The sequence below is a fragment of the Ixodes scapularis genome, unplaced genomic scaffold, assembly GCF_016920785.2.
Source record: "Ixodes scapularis isolate PalLabHiFi unplaced genomic scaffold, ASM1692078v2 PGA_scaffold8__174_contigs__length_109621045, whole genome shotgun sequence".
Taxonomy (NCBI): domain Eukaryota; kingdom Metazoa; phylum Arthropoda; class Arachnida; order Ixodida; family Ixodidae; genus Ixodes; species Ixodes scapularis.
In genome coordinates this window covers 108504031-108526554 of record NW_024609883.1, presented here as the reverse complement: position 1 = coordinate 108526554, position 22524 = coordinate 108504031, and the positions used below count along the sequence as shown (strand labels likewise).

Genomic DNA, 22524 nt, shown 5'->3' with positions numbered 1-22524 from the left:
TCGTCATTCGCCGAAGAAGTTTTTTGAAGACGCTGTGTATGTTGAGACTTGCCGTTGTGAACACGTGGAAAATTTTACGAAAGTGCAGTGTCGCAGGAAAAAGGCACAACGCGTCGAAAGGAAGGGCTGGCGGCGTGTTCAAAGATTCCTTGGCACGCCGAAGTGCCGTGTCTCTGTGCCTTCGCACGCTTGGATACCGACCAAGAACCGACGCCGTGTGTATGTGTTCAGCGAGTGCAATGTGCGTGAAGCTGTTCGTGCCTCTGGATCAGCGTCTTTTCCCCTCGCGGTTTAGGAACGAGCTTAATCCAGCGTCCACTAGCGACGGAAGATGGGGAGAAGGTACGTCTTTTTTTCGTCCTTAGACGATTTACACAATACCGTGCACAACAGCTCCTCATCACTGATCAGTGCTGGCTTATTATCAACCTACTTAATTGCATTTGACGTTTGAGCGCGGCTCGCCTAATTGTAATTGGTCAACAGATTGCACACGACCATATCGGCCGCGCTTCAAAGATTTTCATTCTCGCCGTCTTGTACTTTTGCTTTCGAAAACCCCCCTCGCTCCACGTACAACGTTGCCCTATTCGTGCTCCCACGGAATCTATTAGAGTAGATTTGGGACATAGCCATGGTTAATATAGTACATAAGAATACGTACAGATCTCCCCCTTTTATTGATAGCAACTCACCGGAACAGCTGGACGATCCAGAACTCCGTGGCCGATATATATAAATGATCTAAAGGCATCTACGCGCGACACACGTTCAGAACTTTGGCGCGGCGTCAATTCTTGACCGGTATCCAAGCGTGCGAAGGCACAAAGATGCATCACTCGGCGTGCCAAGGAAGCTTTGATCACGCCGCGACACCGGCGACACGTTTTCGACGAGTTGTACCTTTTGATACGGCTTCACGCACATGGCACTCGCTAAACACATTCACACGGCGTCGGTTCTTGGTCGGTATCCAAGCGCGCGAAGGCACAGAGACACGGCACTTCGGCGTGCCAAGGATGCTTTGAACACGCCGCCAGCCCTTCCTTTCGACGCGTTGTGCCTTTTTCCTGCGACACTGCACTTTCGTAGAATTTTCCACGTGTTCACAACGGAAGGTCTCAACAATACACAGAGTCTTCAAAAAACTTCTTCGGCGAATGACGACGAACGAGTAGAAAACGTGTCGTCAGCACGCTGGAAAACCGCAGCAAAGGCTAGCAAAAACGGCAAATCGTATCCCAAGCGAGTGACGCCCGGTGGCTTCACTTGCGGGAGCGGCAAGCGCGATCCAGCAATTGTCATTGAGATCAGTGCTAAAACCCCTAAAACCTACCTCGTTGCCTAAAACCCTCATTTGGGATGCTCGCTGGCGTCCACCGAGACCGAGCTAAAAGCGCTAAAAGGGACTTTAAGCTAAATACGATAACAACGCCAACCTTTAGCGACGAGTTGAAACATAAAAGTTGCTTTACATAGCTACTGCGAGATGGGCCTGCGAGATGGCGCCACTGGCCCGTGCCTGACGTAGGTAGAGCACTATATAGCTAGGGGTGTCGCGAACTTTTGTCGAACCAGATTTTTAGGTCGACCTTTCGAGGTTCGACTGGGTCGAACTGGTTCGACGAACCTTCGAACTTTTCCCCAGATTCGACCGGTTCGACTTTGTGGACACTGTGGCCAGACCTTGATACAAGCATGTCTAGGTTTGGAGAATTTTTTTTTTATGCAAAGGGTTATTTTATTTTATGAACAGTTGAAAATAAAAGAAACCAATTCTAATCACTGAAGAGGTTAATAACTTAATCTTCTTGTACTGCATTAACTGAAATAACCAATCAGCGCTGCCCTTAATTCTCCCCTTAACCGTCACCATTCAATCCAAAGCCAATTGGCCAGCCTGTCGCGCATGCGCACACGAGTCGAACCTCAATACAAGGTTCGTCGAATTTTCCACTAAAGGTTCGAAAAAGTCGAACCTGGTCGAACTCGAACCTCGGCCGGTTCGCGACACCCCTATATATAGCTCCTTCGGAGCAGAGTAGCGCAATCTAGAACGCCGTCTCTCGGCGACTAGCGGCGAACGCCCGGAGGTTCCAACTGCGGCCAGAAACGCATGGAGAACGTGAGAAAATCGTTGTTTCTTCAGTTTTGTGGGGATGTGCGGAATGGAAATCATTTTTGACATAATAATGAAACATTTTGGAATAATATGCGATAAGTTTTGTGCCATACAAGGACGTAACTTTTTTTAAAAAATTGCCTGAGCGGCGTCATGCAGCAGACGACACGGCGACGTCACACCATTCACGTGACCCGCTCCGGCCAACCCGAAAAGCCCATCTCCGCTGCGAGCAAAAATCGTCTGCTCCAAACGCCATTGCCTTGGAAATTGCCTTCTCAAAATTTGCACACGCATCCGATATTATTAAAACTTTGATAAAGTGTTTAGCGCTTTACTAACTTCACGACAGGCTAGTTTTGAAAAATGTGAACTCGCCGTTAGTTTTTTAATCAGCCGCGTTATGTCGATCTCCATGTATTATCCCATAGGGCGGGCCGCCTCCTGGAACCCTGAGTACCACGTGACTCGCCCCGAGCCGCTCTGTCGGCCATGTTGTCGGCAAAACACGGGGTTCAAAGGATTGCGCTACTCTGCTCCGTAGGAGCCACTGGTAGGAGCTATATAGTGCTCTAGACCACGGCCGGTCTAGAGCGGAGAGGCGAAGAGCGCGCCTCTCCGCTCTAGACCGGCCGTGTCTAGACTTAGGGAGGCTCAAGTTAGAGTCACTACATAAAGCTACGCTTTCAGAGTACCGCATTCCTTTTCTTTCGCACTTTGCCGACAATACAGTCGCTCCATTCAACAATATTCTGGTTCGCTGCGGCATCATTGGACAGCGGCAGTCACGTGAGTCGCTATCATCATCATCGCGTTTTTTTAACGCCACCATCTTGGGTCCAGCGATCCGCTGCCTCCAGCTGTTTTGCTGTTTACTGCGCGCTCACGCTGAATTCCGTCGCTCAGCATGCACTTTTTCCTTCTTACGTCGAAATAAGAAAAAAAAAAAGACCTTGATTCGCTGCCACAGCTGCGGCTACGGCAGCTGACGCAGGCGACGGCTACAGCTCGGCTTGGCTCAGCTACAGTCACTCCTCCATCTGCGCGTGGACCCAAGATGGCGGCGCCTGACGCGCTTCAGACGAGTAGTTTGGGAGTTTCGGTACTCTGAAAGCGTAGCTTTATTTAGTGACTCTAGCTCAAGTGAGGGTGGGTGCAACTGCTAGATCGGCGATCACGGGACATGGACGCCATTTAATTGCTAAATTTTGCTGGGAGTCTATGGGGCAAAGGGTCGTTTTCTTTCCTAACTCGGGTCATAAAAGCCCATTAAGGTGCTTGAATAATTTACACAAGGTATAAATGATTACTTTTCCATAGCCACCAGTTTTGTTGCGATAGGTTAAGTGTTTTTTTAACGCGAAAAATGGTAAATTCCGCCATCTTCGACGTTGCTGCTTGTCTGGCAACTTTGCTTTCTCCGCTCGACGTTTGCAATTCTCGGAGCAAGAAGGAAGCGAGAGAGGCTGCGCCAAGGCGCTCGTTGGTTGCAATGGGAGGCGAGAGGAGGAAAGGCGCATGGAGCAACAGAGTTGCAACAGAGCGGGCGCCTGCTTTCGTGCAGGCAACACTGGCGCATATCCTTTCTCGAATCCTCTCCCTCAGGCGCCGCCATTAAATTGCAAACGCTCTCCAGGTTTTGAGTTGCGCCCACCCTCACTACAGCTAAAGTGAACTAGAGGAGAGGTAGTGAGGTCAGAGCGCGTGGATGGCGGCCGCACTTGATGTCGACGGCACGAGAGGGCGTCGCGAATGCATGGGCTGGATGAAGCTATAAAGTCACTAGATGAAGCGGGTGGCCAGGGCGGCTCGCGTTGTATTTGCTGCGCGACTAAGCACTCTTTGTTGGAGCGTTTCGGCTTGAAATGTTTTCCGTTTTAGGTACGAACCCTATAAAAGAAATACGCGACACAAAATTGACGCAATTCGTCTGGCCGTGTTCGCTTTAATGCGAAGCTGAAATGCGCGACGTGGAAGGCGAACACACGCCAGTTCAATTTCCCAGGCGATGTTTCAAAACCAAAATGTTCGTGCAGTTTTTTTTTTTATTTGCTTCTATGGCGGGTGGGTTTTTATGAGTCTCTCATTAGAAACAGGGTGAAGCTATTTAATGGTGAAGAAGTCCTTCACTCGCACGCATAAATGGCTAGTTGTAATAGTGAGACAGGATCATATTGATGTTTCCTAGACATTTAAACAATCACGGCTCAAGCCTCAAAAATGGCATGCAATCGTTAACAGGGCATTCCATTTATACCTAGTATTGAAACCGTGCATAGCTAGCCCCAAGGTTTGATCTCCTTTATTGATTCACCATCATGTGTCTCGCTAAGCGCCAATTTCAAAGAAACCTGGGTAAATACTACTGGACAAAAGGAACTCGTGTGACAGCAAATCCTATTATTTATACATGAAGACACTTTTTATTGGTTAAACTCAGCAAAAACACAATACTGTAAACGACGTATTTCTCGCGGGCTCAATATTTCGCGATTTAGGTCAAAGCTGAAGTTTCTAAATAATTCGCGGGTTCTAATTTTCGCGACGCGGTGGGACGTGTTTACATTTTACCGGAATTGTTCGCAGGACCTATTGTTCGTCGGCACGGCACATCCACAGAGACGAGGAGTCAACGTCTTGGAAAAGAACCTCCGCTTCCTCGCAGCTGACGACGCGTCCTCCTTCAGTCATGCGGCCACAAAGATGAACAGTGTATACAACACCAGGCATGCTGTCTCGTAAAAAAATCACTACTCTCTCGGATAAAACTTTATTGTCACACATTTTAAGTTTACAATACACGAAACCACTGTGGCTCGGAACTCGGTGACGGCTCCAGTACTCGGAGGGGACACGCAGCGTGGAGTATTCTTCGGGCATACAGGCTTCATTCATCAAACACCCCGGTATCGGCTGCAGCCGGTGTGGTGCAGCCAGTGCTGCTGCAGCCAGTGCTGCTGCAGCCAGTTGGAGAGGCAGTGTGTGACCTTTTTTTACCGTCAACTGAGGAAGCATCGGCGTTTTTTCGCTTTCTCGTGGGCCTTGGCTGCGACGCTTTCTTTGATCGGTAGCTCGGAGCATTCGGAAGCATTGTCGGTACAACACCCGGCAAGAGCGATCGGTCGAAATGAAGCTCACACACCGCACACGTTTCGTCCAGGAGCTTATCCTGGCGATGCAAGTTCCGTTCCCAAACTTTTTCTTGCTCTTCCTCCTAAGGCACTGAGAACAGCTACGGCTGCTCACCTTTCCGCCAGCTGATAGCACCTCCGGCACCTCGGAGCGAAGCAGTGGCGTTGTCGACGTCGATTCGGCATGGCACTTCAATGACCATAAACGACAGCAGACACGGGCAACACGGGATAAAGAGCGGTTCAGAATGGGGGTCACTTCGAGCTGCCAAAAATGCAAGCCAACTCTTCTCACCCAGGGCCTTCGGAACGCCCGGAAGCGGTCGGATCCACGTCGCCCACGTCGGATCCTACAGCCACTACGTCCACAGCGCCACCGCGTACATCCGGGACCTTTCCACACGCGCCGTTTCACAGCAATGCATGGCGCGCCTCGGCGCCTGATCTCACTATCCCTCCTCTAGTTCACTTTACTACAGCCTCCCTAGCCCGACGTGCACGACTCGACGTGCAGCCGTGCAGTTCTCGGAGTGAACGCTGCGGGAGAAATGGCGGCGTTGCGATCGCCATTAGCTCGGTTCTCGGGTACGGATCAGAGTCTCTTTTTTAAAGCAGGCACATTTCTCGCTACCACCGCTAGGGTATTCTTTTCAGCTTCTGGTTGACCAAGAGAGCATGTTAAGCCCTCTTTCTGCATCTGGTGCCCTGGCTCTGCCCGTCCCTCCCGTTGACCAAATTCTCTGTATACACGGCTCTGGGACAGCCCATATAGCCTATGTAGTTCAAGAGAATCCATTGAGAGAATCTGTGGGTATGATGCAAAACAATCGAAAATTTGACTATCGCTATCCTCATTCTCACTTGGTCGAGGCAGCATGAGCGCGTCCACTGGACGGCCATCTTGCATGTCAGAAAATCGCCTTTTTGGAACGTTACGGAGGCTGGCGGCAGCGTGCTGAAGACATGTCTTCTACTTGTTTGTCGTCATTCTCCAAAAAAAGTTCTTTAAAACCCAGTGTAAGCTGTGAGAATTGCCGTTGAGAACACATGGAAATTTTTACGGAAGTGCAGTGCCGCAGGAAAAGGGTACAACTTGTCGAAAGCAAGTTTCGCCGGTCTCGCGGCGTGACCAAAGTTTTCTTGGCACACCGACGTGCTGCATCTCTGTACCTTCGCACACTTAGACACTGATCAAGAATCGATGCCGTGTGAATGTGTTTTGCGAGTGCAATGTGCGTGAAGCCGTATGTAAAGGCCCAACTCGTTGAAAGCAAGTGTCGCCAATCTCACGGCGTGACCAAAGCTGCCTTGGCATGCCAAGTGCCGCCGTCTCTGTGCCTTCGCATGCTTAGATACTGATCAAGAATTAACTCTGCAGCAAAATTTCGACAATGTGTCGCGCATAGATGTCTTTGCACCATATATCGGCCACGGAGTTCTGGATTGTCCAGCTGTTCTGGCGAGTTTCTATCAATAAATGGGGGGAAACAATCTGTATGGTTGCTCTTACGCACTACTAACCATGGCTATGTTCCAAATCTAATCTAATGGATCACATGGCAGCACAAATAGAGCAACGCCATGGAGCAAAGATGGTTTTTGAAAGCGCAAAAGTACAAGACGGCGCTATCGCAAATTTTTGAAGCGCGGCCCATATGGTCGTGTGCAATCTGTTGACCAATCACAATTAGGTGAGCCGCGCTCAAACGTGATGTCACGTGCAATTGTTGTTGATGAGTCAGATCACTGATCAATGATGAGGAGCTGTTGCGCAGTATTCTGTAAACTGTCTTAAGATGAACAAAAAGATATACCTTCCCCCCCCCTCTTCCATCGCTACTGCCACTGGATCCAGCTCATTTCTGGACTGCGAGAGCTGCAAGTGAAAAATATAGTCGTCAGAGTAAAACGCAGCTCCAGAGGTGCAAATGACTTCACGCACATTGCACTTGCAAAACACATCCACACGGCATCGAATCTTGATCGGTATCCAAGCGTGCGAAGGCACAGAGACGCGTCACTTCGGCGTGCCAAGTTAGCTGACGCCGCGAGACCGGCGAAACTTGCTTTCGACTAGTTGTGCCTTTTTCCTGCGGTACCGTGCTTTCGGGAAATTTTCCGCACATTCTCAACGGCGAGTTTCAACGCTTACACAGGGTCTTTGAACACTTCTTAGGCGAATGACGACGATTGAATAGAAAACCTGTCTCCAGCATGCTATTGCCAGCCCCTATAACACTAGCGAAATCGCAATTTGTCTGCGTGCAAGATGGCCGCCCAGTGGCTTCACTCGCGCTTAGGGATGTCGCGAACCACCCTAGGTTCGATTTCGAAAGGTTTCAATATTTTCAAAGCGAACTGAGGTTTGAATTCGAAAAATTTCGATATTTTCGTACCGATCGAGGTTCGAATTAGAAAAATTCGCAACTTTCGATCACAGTGAAGTTTCGCATTAGGAAAGTTTGAAGCTTTTACGGTTTCTAAAATTTTGGGTTCGAATATTTCAAATATATCTTTACTTGAGGTTCGATAAATTCAAAGATTTCGAACTTTCCTAACTTGAAATTTGTGATATTCGAAAAATTTGAATTTCTTAAAATCTGAAGTTCAAAAAATGCGAAAATTTCGAAATTCTTTGAAAATAAAATTTGAACGCTTCGAATTTTTATAGACATGAAGTTCGAACAATTCAAAGATTTTGAAATTCTTTCTACATAAAGTTCGAAGGTTTCGATTCTTTTTTAACATTAAATTCGATAAAAGAATAAACTTTGAAGATTTTAACTTTCTTTCAAGTCCAAATTTTTTAAGTTCGAAGTCCGGTTTTCATGTTCCTCCACCAGTTTCAGTTTCAAATAACGTTTTCACGACTCACTGGTTTTCATTTAACGAAATTAGGTTTAGAAAAGTTAGGGTGTGATATTTAGACTCCGTGAAGTTGGTCAGGCAATGAAATGAGACGATGAGTGTCCCGGATGTGCTAGAATCATTGCCAGTGCAGAGTGACGTGTGACCATAGATCAGCAATTGTGACCACCAGCCCGGGGGTGCCTTTGATGTGCATCATGCAGGAGTGATCACACGAATGCACTGTTTAACGATACTCATCCAGTTCAAAACCCCGCGCCTCCCATTGACCAAACTCTCTCTATACACGGCTCTGTTTAAGTCGCCCTATATATAGTATATATATATTTTCTTTTTCTCTCTATGAAAAACACTGGCTGAAGACAGCATCAGGGTTTTAACAGGTTAGTTTCGCTCATATGTTTCTTTTATTATATCGAATTATGCACTCTGCTGGGGATTTTTTTTTCCTGATAATGACCTTTTTTTTTAATTTTAATTTAATTTTAACAGTGAGCTCACTGGAGTACTTAGTAATAAGTGCGTAAACACACTGCAGCTCACTAATGCAAGGAGCCTATTCACATCTCAACATCAATTCCCACTCCAGCAGGTTGGTATATTGATGGGCACATTCACAATGAAGTTTCATATGATTATATTGGCTGGTTGTATGATTTGTACAAAATTTGCAACATGGCAGCTAATCCACTCATCTTAGCTCATCTGCAGGTTAGCTGCAAAAGCTGCACTAGAAACATTAGTCCTGCAAGCCCGACTTTAAACTTTCCAGGCACAAGAAGCACGACAGCACAGCTGAGACATCGAAGAACCATCGTTTAATGTTGGTCTCGCCAAAAGTAAACGTCGCAGCAGTAAACGATGCTGGCGTACACAATCAGAATTGAGTATTCTGAAGAGGTTGGGGGGACTTTCCAGTCAACAAAAACAATGCTCACAAACAAGAACACAAACAATGCCAACAATAACAAAAAAAGCTTGCTCAAAAAGTCTACAAGCTACTTTCACACATAAGTACTGAGAAGTTGTAACATCAAGGGCAGTCGAGGAGCGTACAAAACAAATGGATGATCTTGCTACAAAACAGGAACTAAGGTTGGCCCAGCAGGACTACATGAAGGGTGTGTGGCCTTCACTGTTTTTGTAAAAGTATGGACAAGGTCTGCATCATCAACAACCATCGCAAGCTAGAAGGCAAGCAACATCTTTCAAACTTCCTGCTCGTCTCCTAGAAAAACCAAGCAGCAACGGTCTCCAGTGAAGGGAAAGAAGAGACACCTCTGCCCTGTAGCTGTGTGTAAAGACAAGATATTTGTCCTTCCTGAATCGCCATAATTGCTTTCAACCCAGCTACTTGTCATGATAGCTACGTTATGTACAAATTCGAAGTCAGGATTAAACAAAACCCATCTTTAGTACCCAAATGTTGCAAACGCAATTTCTTTTTGGCATTGCCTTCCTGGCTTGAACAAACACATCACATACACCAGTGTGGCCCCGTGGCCTTGTATACCGACAGCAGGCACTTCTTTACAACCCAGGGTCCTTCTTTGGCGCCAAAGCATTGGCAGTGAATGAGGCAGTCTTGGCTAGGTGAGAAGCGACAAAACTTTGATGTGGCATATTTACAATGAAGTTCCGATCACTACTTCGTGGTTTATTGGCACGATCCTTTTGAGGCAATTGCCGATGCCACAAATAGTACTTTGGTATCTTTTCGTTACAAACTTGCTCCAACAGAAGCCATTCCGCACATTGTGTCTAACGCTTCATGTGTCTACAACAGGTGAGCAAACCAAAAAATTAAAAACAATGTCAAAAATGAGTGTTTGTGGATTAATTCGGTGATACAGCAGCCAAATGATTTCCAATTCACAATGCTGCAGGTCATTTGGTGAATCTCGGACAGATCAAACGTTGGCAAGTAATACAAGTGGAGGCACAGCTATAACGGGAAGATGAGCACGTTTAAGTTTTCAGATTCACCGGTATAAAACCATGAGTTCAAAAACCAGAGGTCCCGTAAGCTCTCGAACACACCGATACTGCGTGCATAGTGACTCAATTATTCCCTTTTAAAGAAGCATTCAGTAATTTGCAGTTGTGACTGTTTAGTACCTCTGAGTGCAGAGTGCTATAAATGCAATTTAACAAATTTTTGCTATCTATAATTTCGAAATCCGCAGAATGCGAAGGAAACACGAAACATCCTCGCCCTTTAGTTTTTCACCAGCTTGTGGGCACTGACTTTCACTTTAAGTTGCCACGACAAAAAGTGTCTCACTGACTTTACTAGTGTAAAAACATAACAAAACAAAGTTCAAAGGGAGCTGAAACTTGGCTTTTTATCGCACAATTAACAAACACCAACCCAGCGAAACAAAGGCAGAAAAATGTGACAAATTGTAAAACATTGTGTCAAAGAAACCACTGGACAACGGGGCAAGAAACAAACAAATCCTGTTTGTCGCACAATAAGTGCCATCAAAGCGGCATCACTGAAGCCAGACAGCAAAATGTAATAGACCCTTTTCAAAATTCAGTGCCATCTGGTGGTTGAAAATGCAATTTCACTTTCAACAAACTAATTGCGGTCATGAAACTGTGTTTCATTGAGCACCGTCCCTTTCGCACGTCAATGGAAGATGAGAATCGGTTCTTCGATAACCTCGTAATTAATTCTCATGTTTCACTTTCAATGTGGGAAAATAGGAACTGACCAGTACAAGACAAAGACCCATAAGCTCTTCGATTAAATTATCGCCATCAAAAGGCTTTAGGGTCAGACTGGTGCCAATGCGGACAGCAAGTCGTCTGCTTCTTGCGCAGGGGATGCGGTGATGTCAAAATAACGCCGAGCTCTGAGTGGAAGGACAGTGGGTAGACCTCAATGCTAGGTGCCTTCAGGTCTACGCACTATTTCTTTCAATCAGCCAATAAAAGCACAGTTTTCTGACATTATTGCAACCCCTGTGCAAGAAGCAGACGAACTTGCGCTCTGTGATTGATTGGACTACACAGTCCAAAATTAACGCTTACACAACCATTGTATCTAAATTGCGCGTTACGTTGTACTGACGTTTGGAACATACAGGCCTCATATATTTTCCGCTTTGTAGTATCTCCAACTTCTTCCCTCATCAGCCTCCAGAAGGCCGCAATTGGTTCGACGTAGATGCCATGCACCGATATGATACCGGTGACCAAAGTTGCCAGACTGAATTTCAAAAAAGGTCTATTAGAGGCATTCTCGGGCACTTTGGCGATTGCACCTACGAAGCAGACAGACACCTACGCAAGCGACAGGAGAAAGGAACCTCCATCACCCTGATTACCTTGCAGCACAGAGTTTGTGCACGTCTTGGGAAAAACAGTAAGGTGCAAAGACAACAATGGCAGACGTAAGAGCCCCAAAGCGGACAAACTACAACCATGTCTTGAGAGAGTTCGGCTACCCTCCAACTCGAGTGGCAGGAAGGCACGACTGCACAACGACTCCGGACCTTTGGGACCCAAAGCTTCAACCGGTCACTGGAGCTGACCGGATGACCTCCAGATCCTTACTCAACGTGCCACCAAACTGTGTCACCATTTGTCACTATATTCGGCGACAGGTTAAGAAAGCAGCGGAAGCTCTGCGTCCAGGGTGAGCATTCCACCTTCAATAACACTCGGGCGTCCAGTGAGCATGCAGTCAACGCGCAGCGGAAGGCAACGAGCAACGTTGGAAGCCCAGAGATGAATCTACTCCATTCCCAACCTATCACCGACTATATTCGTCAAAAACACGTAATAAAAGCCTACTACACGCCCACGCACTTCACTCTAAAGAAAGTCGGAGCTTACTTTCCTGCAGCACACGACGACAGCCAATTGCGGTGGACGATGCAGGAATCTCAGCGAACGACGGAGCTGAGAATACAATTAGACCTTCTAAATGCGGCATTAAGACAGGGACACTGAGTAATGAAAACATCTCTCATTGTCACTGCAGACGTCACATAGAGTGCCTGGTCCAATTGTCTTCAGAGCTTCATAATTTTCATCTTTCGAGGGTGTCCTTTTAAAGTTTGCCGTGATTGGCTGTCGCCGTGTTCTGCAGAAAAGTGGACTCGCAGACTTTTTTTAGTGTTCAAACTGGTTCACGCACTTGCGATTGTTTACGGCCGTGTGCCTTAATACCTCTTAAATTTCTCCCGACAAGAGGGCGCCCTGGCGCCACTTATTGGGTAGCCACAAAAGACATTCATTTTTCATATACCGTTATATCCCAAGAGATAGCCCACCTAAAACTTAAAGCAGATCAAATGGAAATAAGGGGTAAGCTAATTTTTGGTGTGCCATAAGAAAAAGGTTGAAAAAATGCTAGTTTTAGATTTTGTGACCCTCAAAACTTGTGATTGCAGGAAGGGACGACTGTCCTTCCCAGTCCGCAATGTTCACTCATCTCCCGCCGTGGTTAAGTAACACCGTGTTTTCCGAGGTCACCATTAGCCAGAGCCCTGCAGTTACTAACAGAGGGATATCTTTCGGTGTTTCACAAAAAACAGCACGTCATACCAAAGGGGGGCGGGCCATCTTTCGGGGGTGAGGCGTCTCTTATCATATCACGGTATCTTTCCCATTGTTTTCCTGCATCATTCTTTTGCGGTGTCATTCGTTACCACTTTGGGATTGCTTTCGATGCAGCGGTGGGTCGGGACGCCAAACAGTCAGGGACGCATTCCCGAGCAAATGCGAGAGCGCGAACGGGCCTCCGTTCCCCGACCGAGCTCTCGCGCCCCGTGGTTTCTACAGTCTACTCGACGGCCACCCTGGTGTAGGTGGGGAAGAAGGGGGCGAGCCGGCTGTTCCCGGGCGGCGCCGCGTACGACCCCTCCGGCCGGCGCACCACGTAGCTGTGCTCGGGGACTGCGTAGATGACGTCTGCCTCGGGGAGCGTGACCACCGTCAGCTTCTCACCCGTGCCCGGTGCCTCCTGCACGTGGCTGCGGGCCTCGGGAAGTTGGACGGGCCCGGCCGCTGCTGCTGCTGCCGCGGCGCTCGTTCCGTGGCAGTGCTGGAATCGAAGGGCGACCGTCCGTGCAGTTAATATAGTAATCCAGAGGGAAAGGTCCCACACGTCGTGGCCGCTTCGGAACGACGGGGCACGGACGCGGACATTGGTGGTCCCGGTGGGCAATCTCGACGGGCTTATATTGCTGGTGACGCTTTAAAGGAGCTGTGCAACGATTTTAACGTAAAATTTGCATCTTCTACTTTTGACATCGTGTATCTTGTCACAAAGGACAGAAAACGCATCTCCTTCCTTCAAAATGTCGCGATTCCGGCGCGTAATCGCGGGGCAATAATTAGAATATTTCCCGTCCTGCAGCCGCGAGCGGCAGCCATGAGAACCACGCGGCGTGACGTGAAGGGGGGATTTGTAAAAAGATAGGAAGTTGTGCAAATACCTGCTCGATAAAAGGTAATTTTTTTCTATAAATCTTCCCGTTCCAACATAAATATAAATGCATCAAAAGCCTGGTATCATCGACAAAACTTTTATTATACGGAGGTTTAGTGACGCCATCTATCCCGAGGTCAACAAAACCATCAGCTCTATCTGCTACCGCAAACAGCCAAAAGAAGCCGGGGGGGGGATGGCCGGACCCGGACAAGCACGTTGGCACTTTCTTCCTTTCGCCATGTTGATCGAGCTGCGCAAGCACGTGGTCACATGGTCGCGAGCAGGTGAGTTCTTGCTGCTCAATGATAGGCTCTGGAGAGAGAGAGATTCACCGGAACCCTGAGCGTTCTCCTTTCACGTCACAGCGCACGTGACTCGGAAGATGGTGAGGGAGTTGAGAGGTGCCGAAAACCTCCATCCTTGTCAATTTTTCAAATAAAAACTAGGACATGCAGGCAAAAGTGTTTTTTTGTTCTTTACTTCAGAAAGGTCGAGACACCAACTCCCTAATTATTTAAGCAAAGCACTGAAATTGTTGCACAGCTCCTTTAACATACAAGAGGAGGCAGGGAAACATCACTTGCAAGGTCTGTAATTGTTGTTTTCTAGCTTTATTTTGTACTTACTGAGCAAAAAACACCGGTATTGCACTTTGTATGAAAAGAAATAAAGTTGATGAGCGCTCAAACCAGGGCCGTACCCAGAAAAAAATTTCGGGGGGGGGGGGGTTTTCGGGGACAACGGCGGACATTTTGAAAATGTCTATTGTCTTATTTTCGCCTATGAATCATGTGCATCGGTGGCATATAATGGAGAGTTATAGCAAACCGGAGAACCGGTCCCGGTTCGGTACCCGGTAGCCGACCGGCGCCACTGCGCGTGCGCAGAGGTGGAGATTAAAATTGGCAGGCTGCAAGTGCACCGACCAGGGCCGTACGCAGAAAAAAATTTTGGGGGGGGGTCAGAACCCCCTACCCCCCCCCCCCCCTGGTTACGGCCCTGGCTCAAACAACTTCGAGTTGTCGCGGCAAAACAAACGCGCAGAACTTATTGCAGTTCTTTTTCGTCCTCTTTCGTTGCTTTCTAGTTTTTTCTCTGAGGACCACCGATGCCGGTGCTAACGGTAGTTTACGGCCTGCTGCCATCTTTACCCTCGTGGGTCAGACAGACGTGTCGCCGTGCCCGGATGCCTCCGACAAAGTGTGTTTAGAGTTTTATGAAAGCAGGAGCCACAAGTTCCCGACAACAGTAACAAAAGAAAAAAACATTTGCCAAACGACTGGTTTCTGCTCGAATGTAGCACTAGCGGTTCAAAAGAGATGAAACAGTTTCAGTACTAACCGTTGTATCTAGGGATATAGGTAATTTTCTGAAAATTTCAATGGGAAAATAGCAGCCGACGGAGTCCTAGAAAAAGTGGGGCAGAATGGCGCCAGTTACCGAGGATGGGCCGCATTTTCCCGTAGAAATTTTCTGAAAATCACTTTGAGCCTTTGAATGAAATAACGATTAGTTCTGAAATATTGGCATTTGATTTGGATCGCTAGCGCCACATTTGGACATAAAATAAGCGTTCGATGATGCATAGTTTAATTTTTGTGACGAAAAAAACCTGCAATTTTTAGGGACACGCTTAGGACCCCGCAGACATGTTATTCAGGGGATCACGGTAAAGTCATGTTTCCAGATTTCCTTCGGTGCGTCTTGTACAACGGTGTGACTTGTATGCATTCTACTTCTGTAAGTATGCACCTTAAGTGTACAAAGTTGCGCAGACGATTATATTTCTTGTTCAATTCGTTGGCGAGAATACTTAAATGGGTTCCCACTTGCAAGTAGGTATATTGCAATTGCAGTACACACATGCTGGCTTTACGATAGATTTTTGCCTCACCAATCTTACAAAGAATTGCGAATTGTACGACCACTTTTCCGCAAAAATGGCCGTTCGTTTTGAAAGGATGTGACTTATGCAATGGCGAGATTTATAGACCGGAAAATAAAGTAACAGCCGGGGAATAACAAAAAAAAAATAAACGGGAAAATTTATATATACATGTCTTTATGGGAACTGAATATACACAGAATTTTGATTTATACTTCAGCTACTTCTCCACACAATCAGCACACGGATGTAGAAAAAAAGTTGCTGCCTGGGTCATTTCCATCATGCACTCAGCGAGACTGTCAGTCGCCACAGACATTCTTTCCTGACCCACATTGCCAAGGACTTATCTCGGTCCTTCCCGAAGCCTTGTGCGGTGTGCTCCATGTACAATACACGTCCGTGGTGAGTGACAGTCTCGCTGACGCACAATATAATATTACTGAGAACCCCAGTGGCAACCCTCTTTGGGGAGGGCATCCAAAAGCCTGCGCTACACCATAATAACTGCCTCACTCTGTTGGTTATTTGTGTGAACAAGTGGCTAGAGCATGCATCTACATTCTGCGTATATTATAACATTTTGCATCAGCAGCCACAGCATGTGACAAAAAGCCAATCAGCATGTGCTCTGGCTGGACAGGCATTTGAAAGATACGCCGTGCCATGCTCATTTTGATGGTGACTATAGCCGACTCCCCGTCGTGCCGGTGCAAGCGCATGATTATCCGAGCAGACGAACTTGCACGCCGCATGGCTAGGCCTCGAAAAGTTTGTAGAGGGTCCGAAGAATGCCCCTTTCGACGGCGCGCTGATGAGGCTCGTCGCAGACGGAGTACGGATCGGGTGCAAGAGCGGAAACGAAAATGGCCCGAAAATTCTCGGGATCGTGCTTGGGAGGACATGCAGAAACGACGACAACGCAACAAAGATTGCGAATTACGCAAGGGCCAAGCTGCTGTCCGTACGTTAAGCAATAGTGGAAATGCGCTCGGATTTTTTTTACCCAGTTCGTCGGAACTTGAAAAGAAAAAAGACGGCCCTCATGTTAGTGAGGTTCTGCTGCAGTCGAGCCTACGGCCCTTCTGGGACCTGCCTGCTTTGTGGTGGAGGCATAGTCTCGCTGGAGGGTGTCCACGGTGGAGACGATGGTGCCTCCGCGACAGAGGTCAGGCACGGCCACCCCTGCACAGATGCCGCCCAGCACGTGGCAGGTGTACGTCAGCACCACCTTGGACAGGATGACGGCAAACAGGGCTGCAAGCAGAGAGACAGAAGATGGCAATCACCAAGAGGGACACTTTGTGCCACGAGAAAGGACGTCCGAGAGCTGGCCCTAGGTACGTTGTGGCATTCATTCACTTATTTATTCAGATACCTACATCGCCCAGAGTGAATTATCATAAGGGGGTTTCATCAATTGAATGCACATTAAACAAAAATATAAGGAAAGGTACATTTGAGAAAACAAGGAAACAAAAAGTTTATAACATATCATCTCACACCACTTGTAGAGCTGAAAAGAACATGGATGAATTGACAATTTCACAACCAGGTGATTCCATACGTGAGTGAGAAAAGGAAAAGGAGAGTTACCAAAAAAGTTAGCACGGCAGTTCAACTCCCACACTCTTTTTTCACGGTTATTCAGTTGCAAAATAAAAAAATGGGTCCTTTATATATGTACTGTTATCAATGCTGGTTTGGTTGTTATAAACGACAAAATAAGATCTTAGAGGCACGCATTTTCTCCGTTGAAAAAGGAGATTACATCCGAAAAGATTCTTGATGTTCGTAATGCAAGAAGTAAAATTGTAATTGACACTAACAAAATGTGCACCTTGATTTCGGAAGCCTTGAAATAGGCGTTTATGCGTGCCTAGATGTTTACGGAAATGCAAGCTACAAGACCCAACAAAATATTGTGGTAGTATACTGACACCGGTAATTTTTGGGAAGACCCGTTGCTGAAAGAGTGTCTATACAGGCAAAAGAGCAGAACATTTTCTTTGTCACATGAATTGCATGAGCCTAACGATAGGATTTAATTGTTTAAATGAAGTACCATCATTCCGCTCATGCGAGTCACGTGACAAAAAAATAATGTTTCTTGAAATATGGCACATATGCATTTTTGTAACGTCAAAACAGCAAAATGTTTAGTAATAGAAAAGTAATGCGCATTAGTTTTTACTGGTAACAGCAATGGATTCCTCTTATTTGCAGCAAGCAACGAGTAACGTGTTCCAATACTTTTTTTCTGTAATGCCCACAACACTGTCCGGAACACCCCGTAAAAGGTGCCCGGCAGCATGGTGCCAGGCACCGTACCGGCAGGGAGGGGCAGCTCACCGGTAGACTTGTCCCCGGTGTAGGTGGCAAGGCAGGTGACGACATTGAAGCTGACGATGGCCACCAGGAAGGAGAGGAGCACGTGCACCGCCACCAGGACCCGGTTGGGCTGGCCATGGGCGCGCACCCGGCGCGGCAGGTAGGCCGCAAGTGCAAAGGAGCCCGACACAAGGCACACCACACCCTGTGGGCGGAGGAAAGATTGTTGCGCAACCAGGACCGCCCCGATCTCGGCATGTATTTTCTCCGAAAGGGACCCTTTTCAAAGTTCAGTCTGGCAACTTTGATCACTATCATCATCTCAGTGTGTGGCATCTGTGCCAAACTGATGGCAGCCTTCTTGAGGCTGATGAAGGAAGAAGGTGGAGACAATGCTGAGCGGAGAATATACGAGGCTCGCACGTTCGAGACGTCGGTACAGCACGATGCACGAATTAGATTCAACTGCTGCGTAAACATTTATTCCGGAGCGTGGTACGATCAATCTCTCGACACAAGTTTGGCTCTAAAGTCTTTTGGTGGCAGAAACTTAATCGAGGGGCTTATGGGCCACTGTCTTGTACTGGCCTGATCTTATGTTCACACCAGTGAAACTGGAACAAATCAAGAAAGACTTGTAAGGTGATCGAAGAACATATTGTCATCCGCCACGGGCAAGCAGAAGTGATGGTGCCCGATGAAATACAGTTTCATGACAGCCATGAGTTTGTTGCAAGTGAAACTGCTTGTGGGTCACCAGATGGCACTGAATTTTCAAAAGGGTCTATTAGGCAATACCAAATTGGCACTTATTCACGGAGAATTTTTGGCTCAAGGAACGATTCCAAAGAGATGTAACATTGTAGATGGAACGTGCATCCAAGATCCATGATGGTCTCGATTGACCATGTGACACGTTGAAAACGCATAACTTGATGGAAATTACCACGTGGCCTGATTGCACATGACACGGTCACATGAAGGCCCGTTCACACTCTTGCGACCGAGTACGACTGAGAGAGACGAGATCTCTAACAACTTCTTAAATGTTTTTAGAATGAGGGAACATACTGACATTGTGGCGCCATCTATGCGGTGACCCTGGAACTGCATTTCACAAGAGCGAAGGTTTTGCGGGATTTTCGAGGTCAAATGTGCGTAATACCCATAGAAAGGCTCGTTTATAACATTGTCAAAAGTTTTTCGAGCCACGAAAGAAAGGATAATTCTCGAGAAATAAAAAAAAATATGCCGGACCGCCGAGTTTACACTGCTTCCCAATAGATGGCGCCAGTGTGTTTTCTGGTTTAACAAGTTTTAAGGAACCCAGGTTTAAGAAGTCGCAAGAGTGTGAACGGGCCTTGACCCGACACCATCTGTGACATGGTCGGATTAAATGACAGCGTGTGACCACACAAGACTGCTGTGAATGGAGTTTCCGTCTCTAGCTATGAGTTATCCAAGCCAATCAAATGCCGTGTGAGTGTCACATGTCCTTCGGGAGAGATATAGTCAAGCGGTACCTTCACAGGGCCGGTTTGGCTGAAATGGTTTCAAGCGTCCGCAGCGCTGCGGTACATCGTAAGGTCATCGTTTGAAAACAAAGCTTACGGAACATATCTGTCATGTTATGTGACATCTCGGTACATTGTAAGAAAACGGAGCAAATGTAACCTTCTGTAATGACATGTAACATCTCAGAACCGAATAGGCCTGAGATGTCATATATGTAAAAAAGGTGGCCTTCCCCACCATACTCCATCTCACTAAAACCGTGCAATACAGCCAAAGCTACAGGGGAGAGAGTGTGCCCCGACAAGGGAAAGGAGGTAGGAGGGTGAGAATCCCAGCCCTTCTCTCCTGTTCCTTCTTTCCCTCCTGTTGAACAGGTTGGCATACACTCTCTCCCCTGTAGTTTTGGCTGTACTGCACAGTTCTAGTGAGAGAGAGCATAACATACATTGTGCAAACAATTAGTGAAATGTGAAACAGCACCCAACTGAAAAGAACAGACTTTCTATTAGTGAATGCCTATACTTTTTATCTGTATATTAATCCGCTAGAATTATCACAGGCAGGGTGTATTGTTTTCCTTGGCACAATCTATTTATGTCGTGCACAAAAACACAGTCAAGATGTTTTTCTTGCCAAGCTTCACAATCACACCATAGAGCTCTGAGAAACAGCGCACCCGAAATTTAATGCAATCTTTAAAAAAATAAATATAAAAAGGTGGGCTCATTTTTTAGGAGCAACACAGGCCAAATCCGTCTTTGTAAAAGAAAATTAGAAACAGAACCAGTGCATCGATATGCAATTTACGAATTGAGTTCACCCTACCTCGAAACTAATTAAAGGTGAAAGTTGTCCATCTTACAATGGACAAAACACATTTGCAATTAGAATGTGCCAGTTAAAGCAAATATTTGAGAAGTTAATTAGTGGACTCCGAGTGATTCATCTGCCAATTATAACTGCAAAGCCGTACGCACGCGCTGCTCTTTTGCGAGCTCACTAGATTCCCAAGTAATGTGACAAACATGAATAGTCGTGGCCCATAAATGTAGGAGCACAGAAGTATACCATGTAACGTAAATAAATCCCTAGACTGGTCAATTTCGTCATCTTATTTTACACCCTTAGATGACAATTATTTTACGGGTACCTAAATAAAGGGGTCCAAGGGGTCATTTTCTAATCGCCTGTTTTGTAGCGAACAAAATACAACGTGCGAACGTCCGTGGACTTTTCTCCGACATGATCGCAACGCCTGCACACGACAAAGACGCAGGCAGTAGCAATGTTCTAAGTTTCGTAAGCCACCGGAAATGTAAACGCACGCGCAGAATTCATCGAGAACGCGCGCGGTCAACGCGGCCAGCTCAAAGTACGCGTCTGTGCGTCCGTTCGCCCGCACAAAAGGAAGCGGCGGTGAACACTTGCCTGCAGGAACGAGGCGCCCGTGCGGTCCTTGCACTTCTCGTCCAGCGTGACCACGATGTCGGCGGCTCCGACTGCCAGTAGGCCGAGACCGACGATGGTCTGGACGATGGCCAGCGCGAAACACGCCACCCATCGTCGCCGAATCCTGCTTTTGGTCTGCCCTTTCTGGTGCTTCTCGCGGGACGCCATCTTCTCCGGCGGACTGGGCGTGGGTCTTCTTTTTCGGCAGGTCCGGGGGACCGTCTACAAATATAGCCCTCCACCCGGAGGAGGCGGCAGCGCGAAAGTGCCGTGCGGGAAAGCACGCCCTACGGAGCCGGCTGGAACTGACGGAGAACTTCGTTGTTTCGAGTGTTCCGTCGTTGCTGCGCTGTATTCTCGAACGTGCTACGGTGCCTACAGTGTGTCGCATGATGTGCGGACGTTCCCCAGTAAAGTGTGCGAACAGAGTGTGTTTAAAAGAGGAGCAAACTCGCGCCCAAATGCGCGAAATCAGTCAACTAAAAAGACAAGGCCTCCACATGACGTCATCGTTCGTGAAACGCTGCGAGACGCGCTGGCGACGATACTGACGTAAGCTAGGCGGCGCTGCCTGATCCACTAACAATAACGTATTTTTTATTTATTTATTTATTTTTTTGAAAAAGTTTTTTTTTTTTTTTGGGGGGGGGGGGGGGGGAGGGGGGGGGGGAGGCACAGGTCTTACCTTCTAGCTGATATTGGATCAGTGCGCGGAAACTACTTTGCGAATTTGCAGCGCGTAATAATGTGCGACTGAATGGAGAATTTAGGAAGTTCGGAGAAAGTTATTACGGGACAGAACAAGGCCAGTACCGCTGGCGCAAACATCTACAAAGATGCGCTCCGGTGAGAAACCGAAACCTAAACACGCGTCCGAATTGAGCGCATTTTAGGAACGCAGTAAAATGCTGTACGTGCCTTACGTACTTCTAGAATGAGCTAATTTAGTGGTTCTCGATGACGCTCATCACGTTTCTAACTACAACTATACCAAAACTTTAGGAATTAAAAAAAAAAAAGTAATTAATTGTCTTGAAAGTGTGGGGGCCCCTAGCCTTCCGTTTTGGCCCAACACGATATGAAACGAAGTATGGTCGGTGCTGAAAAGAGTTAAATGAGTGATTTACGACCAAAGCGATTCTTTGGCATGCCAGCAATAAACACACAAGAAACGCGAAGAATGCCTCTTTTGAAGGGCGTCTTTCACACCCTACGAGGGAGAAAGGGCTGCCCTAGCGCCCGTGGCCCCGCCCCAAAAGCCCCCACCCCCCACCCCCTTTTCCAGGGCTGGAGCTGGCGTATCATTTTGTTTCCCCTGGTTAGAACTTTGAAGTACTGACCTTGGCGTGGGTTTTTCAAGCGTTTGCTGAAAGCATTGTAGCAGTGAAAGGCCTTTCGTTACCATTAATTAACTTCATTAATTAACTTTCTCAGGGACGATCTGTGTCTTCTTCCTCCTCACGCGTCTCAGGCTTAGATTCGCCAAGTCGCCTGCGCGCTCACTCTTCTCGCAGGCATTGCAGGTACAAAGCGCTAAACTCAGGCATAAATAACGCGCACTATGAAAAGGTATTAATTTTTTTTTTCAATTATTTCTGGGTTTTAGTATGCAGACAATATTTTATTGCACTGTATGGAACTTTTGGGAAGTTTTTCTTTATTATCTGAAATATTTCCATAAAAAAAAAAAAAAAAAAAAAAAAAAAAGTTCGTAAAATAAACACAAACTTGGAATGTTTTGCGTAAAGAGGAAGCTTCCGATAAACCGCAGAAC

At 47.0% G+C, this 22524-nt stretch overlaps 2 protein-coding genes across 2 annotated transcripts in view; one reads left to right on the top strand and one right to left on the bottom strand.

Moving 5' to 3' along the window:
• The first annotated feature begins 8467 nt into the window (after positions 1–8467).
• Positions 8468–22524, top strand: part of LOC8025523 — an 82379-nt gene continuing 68322 nt past the window's right edge. Inside the window, exon 1 of the transcript XR_005715642.1 lies at positions 8468–8504. The gene's annotated coding sequence lies outside the window, so the exon portion shown is untranslated. The remainder of the gene's footprint in view (positions 8505–22524) is intronic.
• Positions 8925–21287, bottom strand: LOC115332984. The gene is made up of 4 exons (XM_029995485.4): positions 20730–21287; positions 17808–17991; positions 16552–16712; positions 8925–13180 (listed from the first exon to the last, which is right to left on the bottom strand). Exons 1-4 carry the CDS (start codon positions 20916–20918, stop codon positions 12920–12922), a joined length of 795 nt encoding a protein of 264 aa, XP_029851345.2. The 5' UTR covers positions 20919–21287; the 3' UTR covers positions 8925–12919.

Excerpts from the sequence above, each read along its gene's own strand:
- LOC115332984 (XM_029995485.4), bottom strand. The coding sequence starts at position 20,918 with ATGGCGTCCCGCGAGAAGCACCAGAAAGGGCAGACCAAAAGCAGGATT. Across the intron at positions 16,713-17,807 it reads CACCGGGGACAAGTCTACCG|CCCTGTTTGCCGTCATCCTG; the intron begins GTGAGCTGCCCC and ends CTCTGCTTGCAG. Across the intron at positions 13,181-16,551 it reads ATGCCTCCACCACAAAGCAG|CACTGCCACGGAACGAGCGC; the intron begins GCAGGTCCCAGA and ends CTTCGATTCCAG.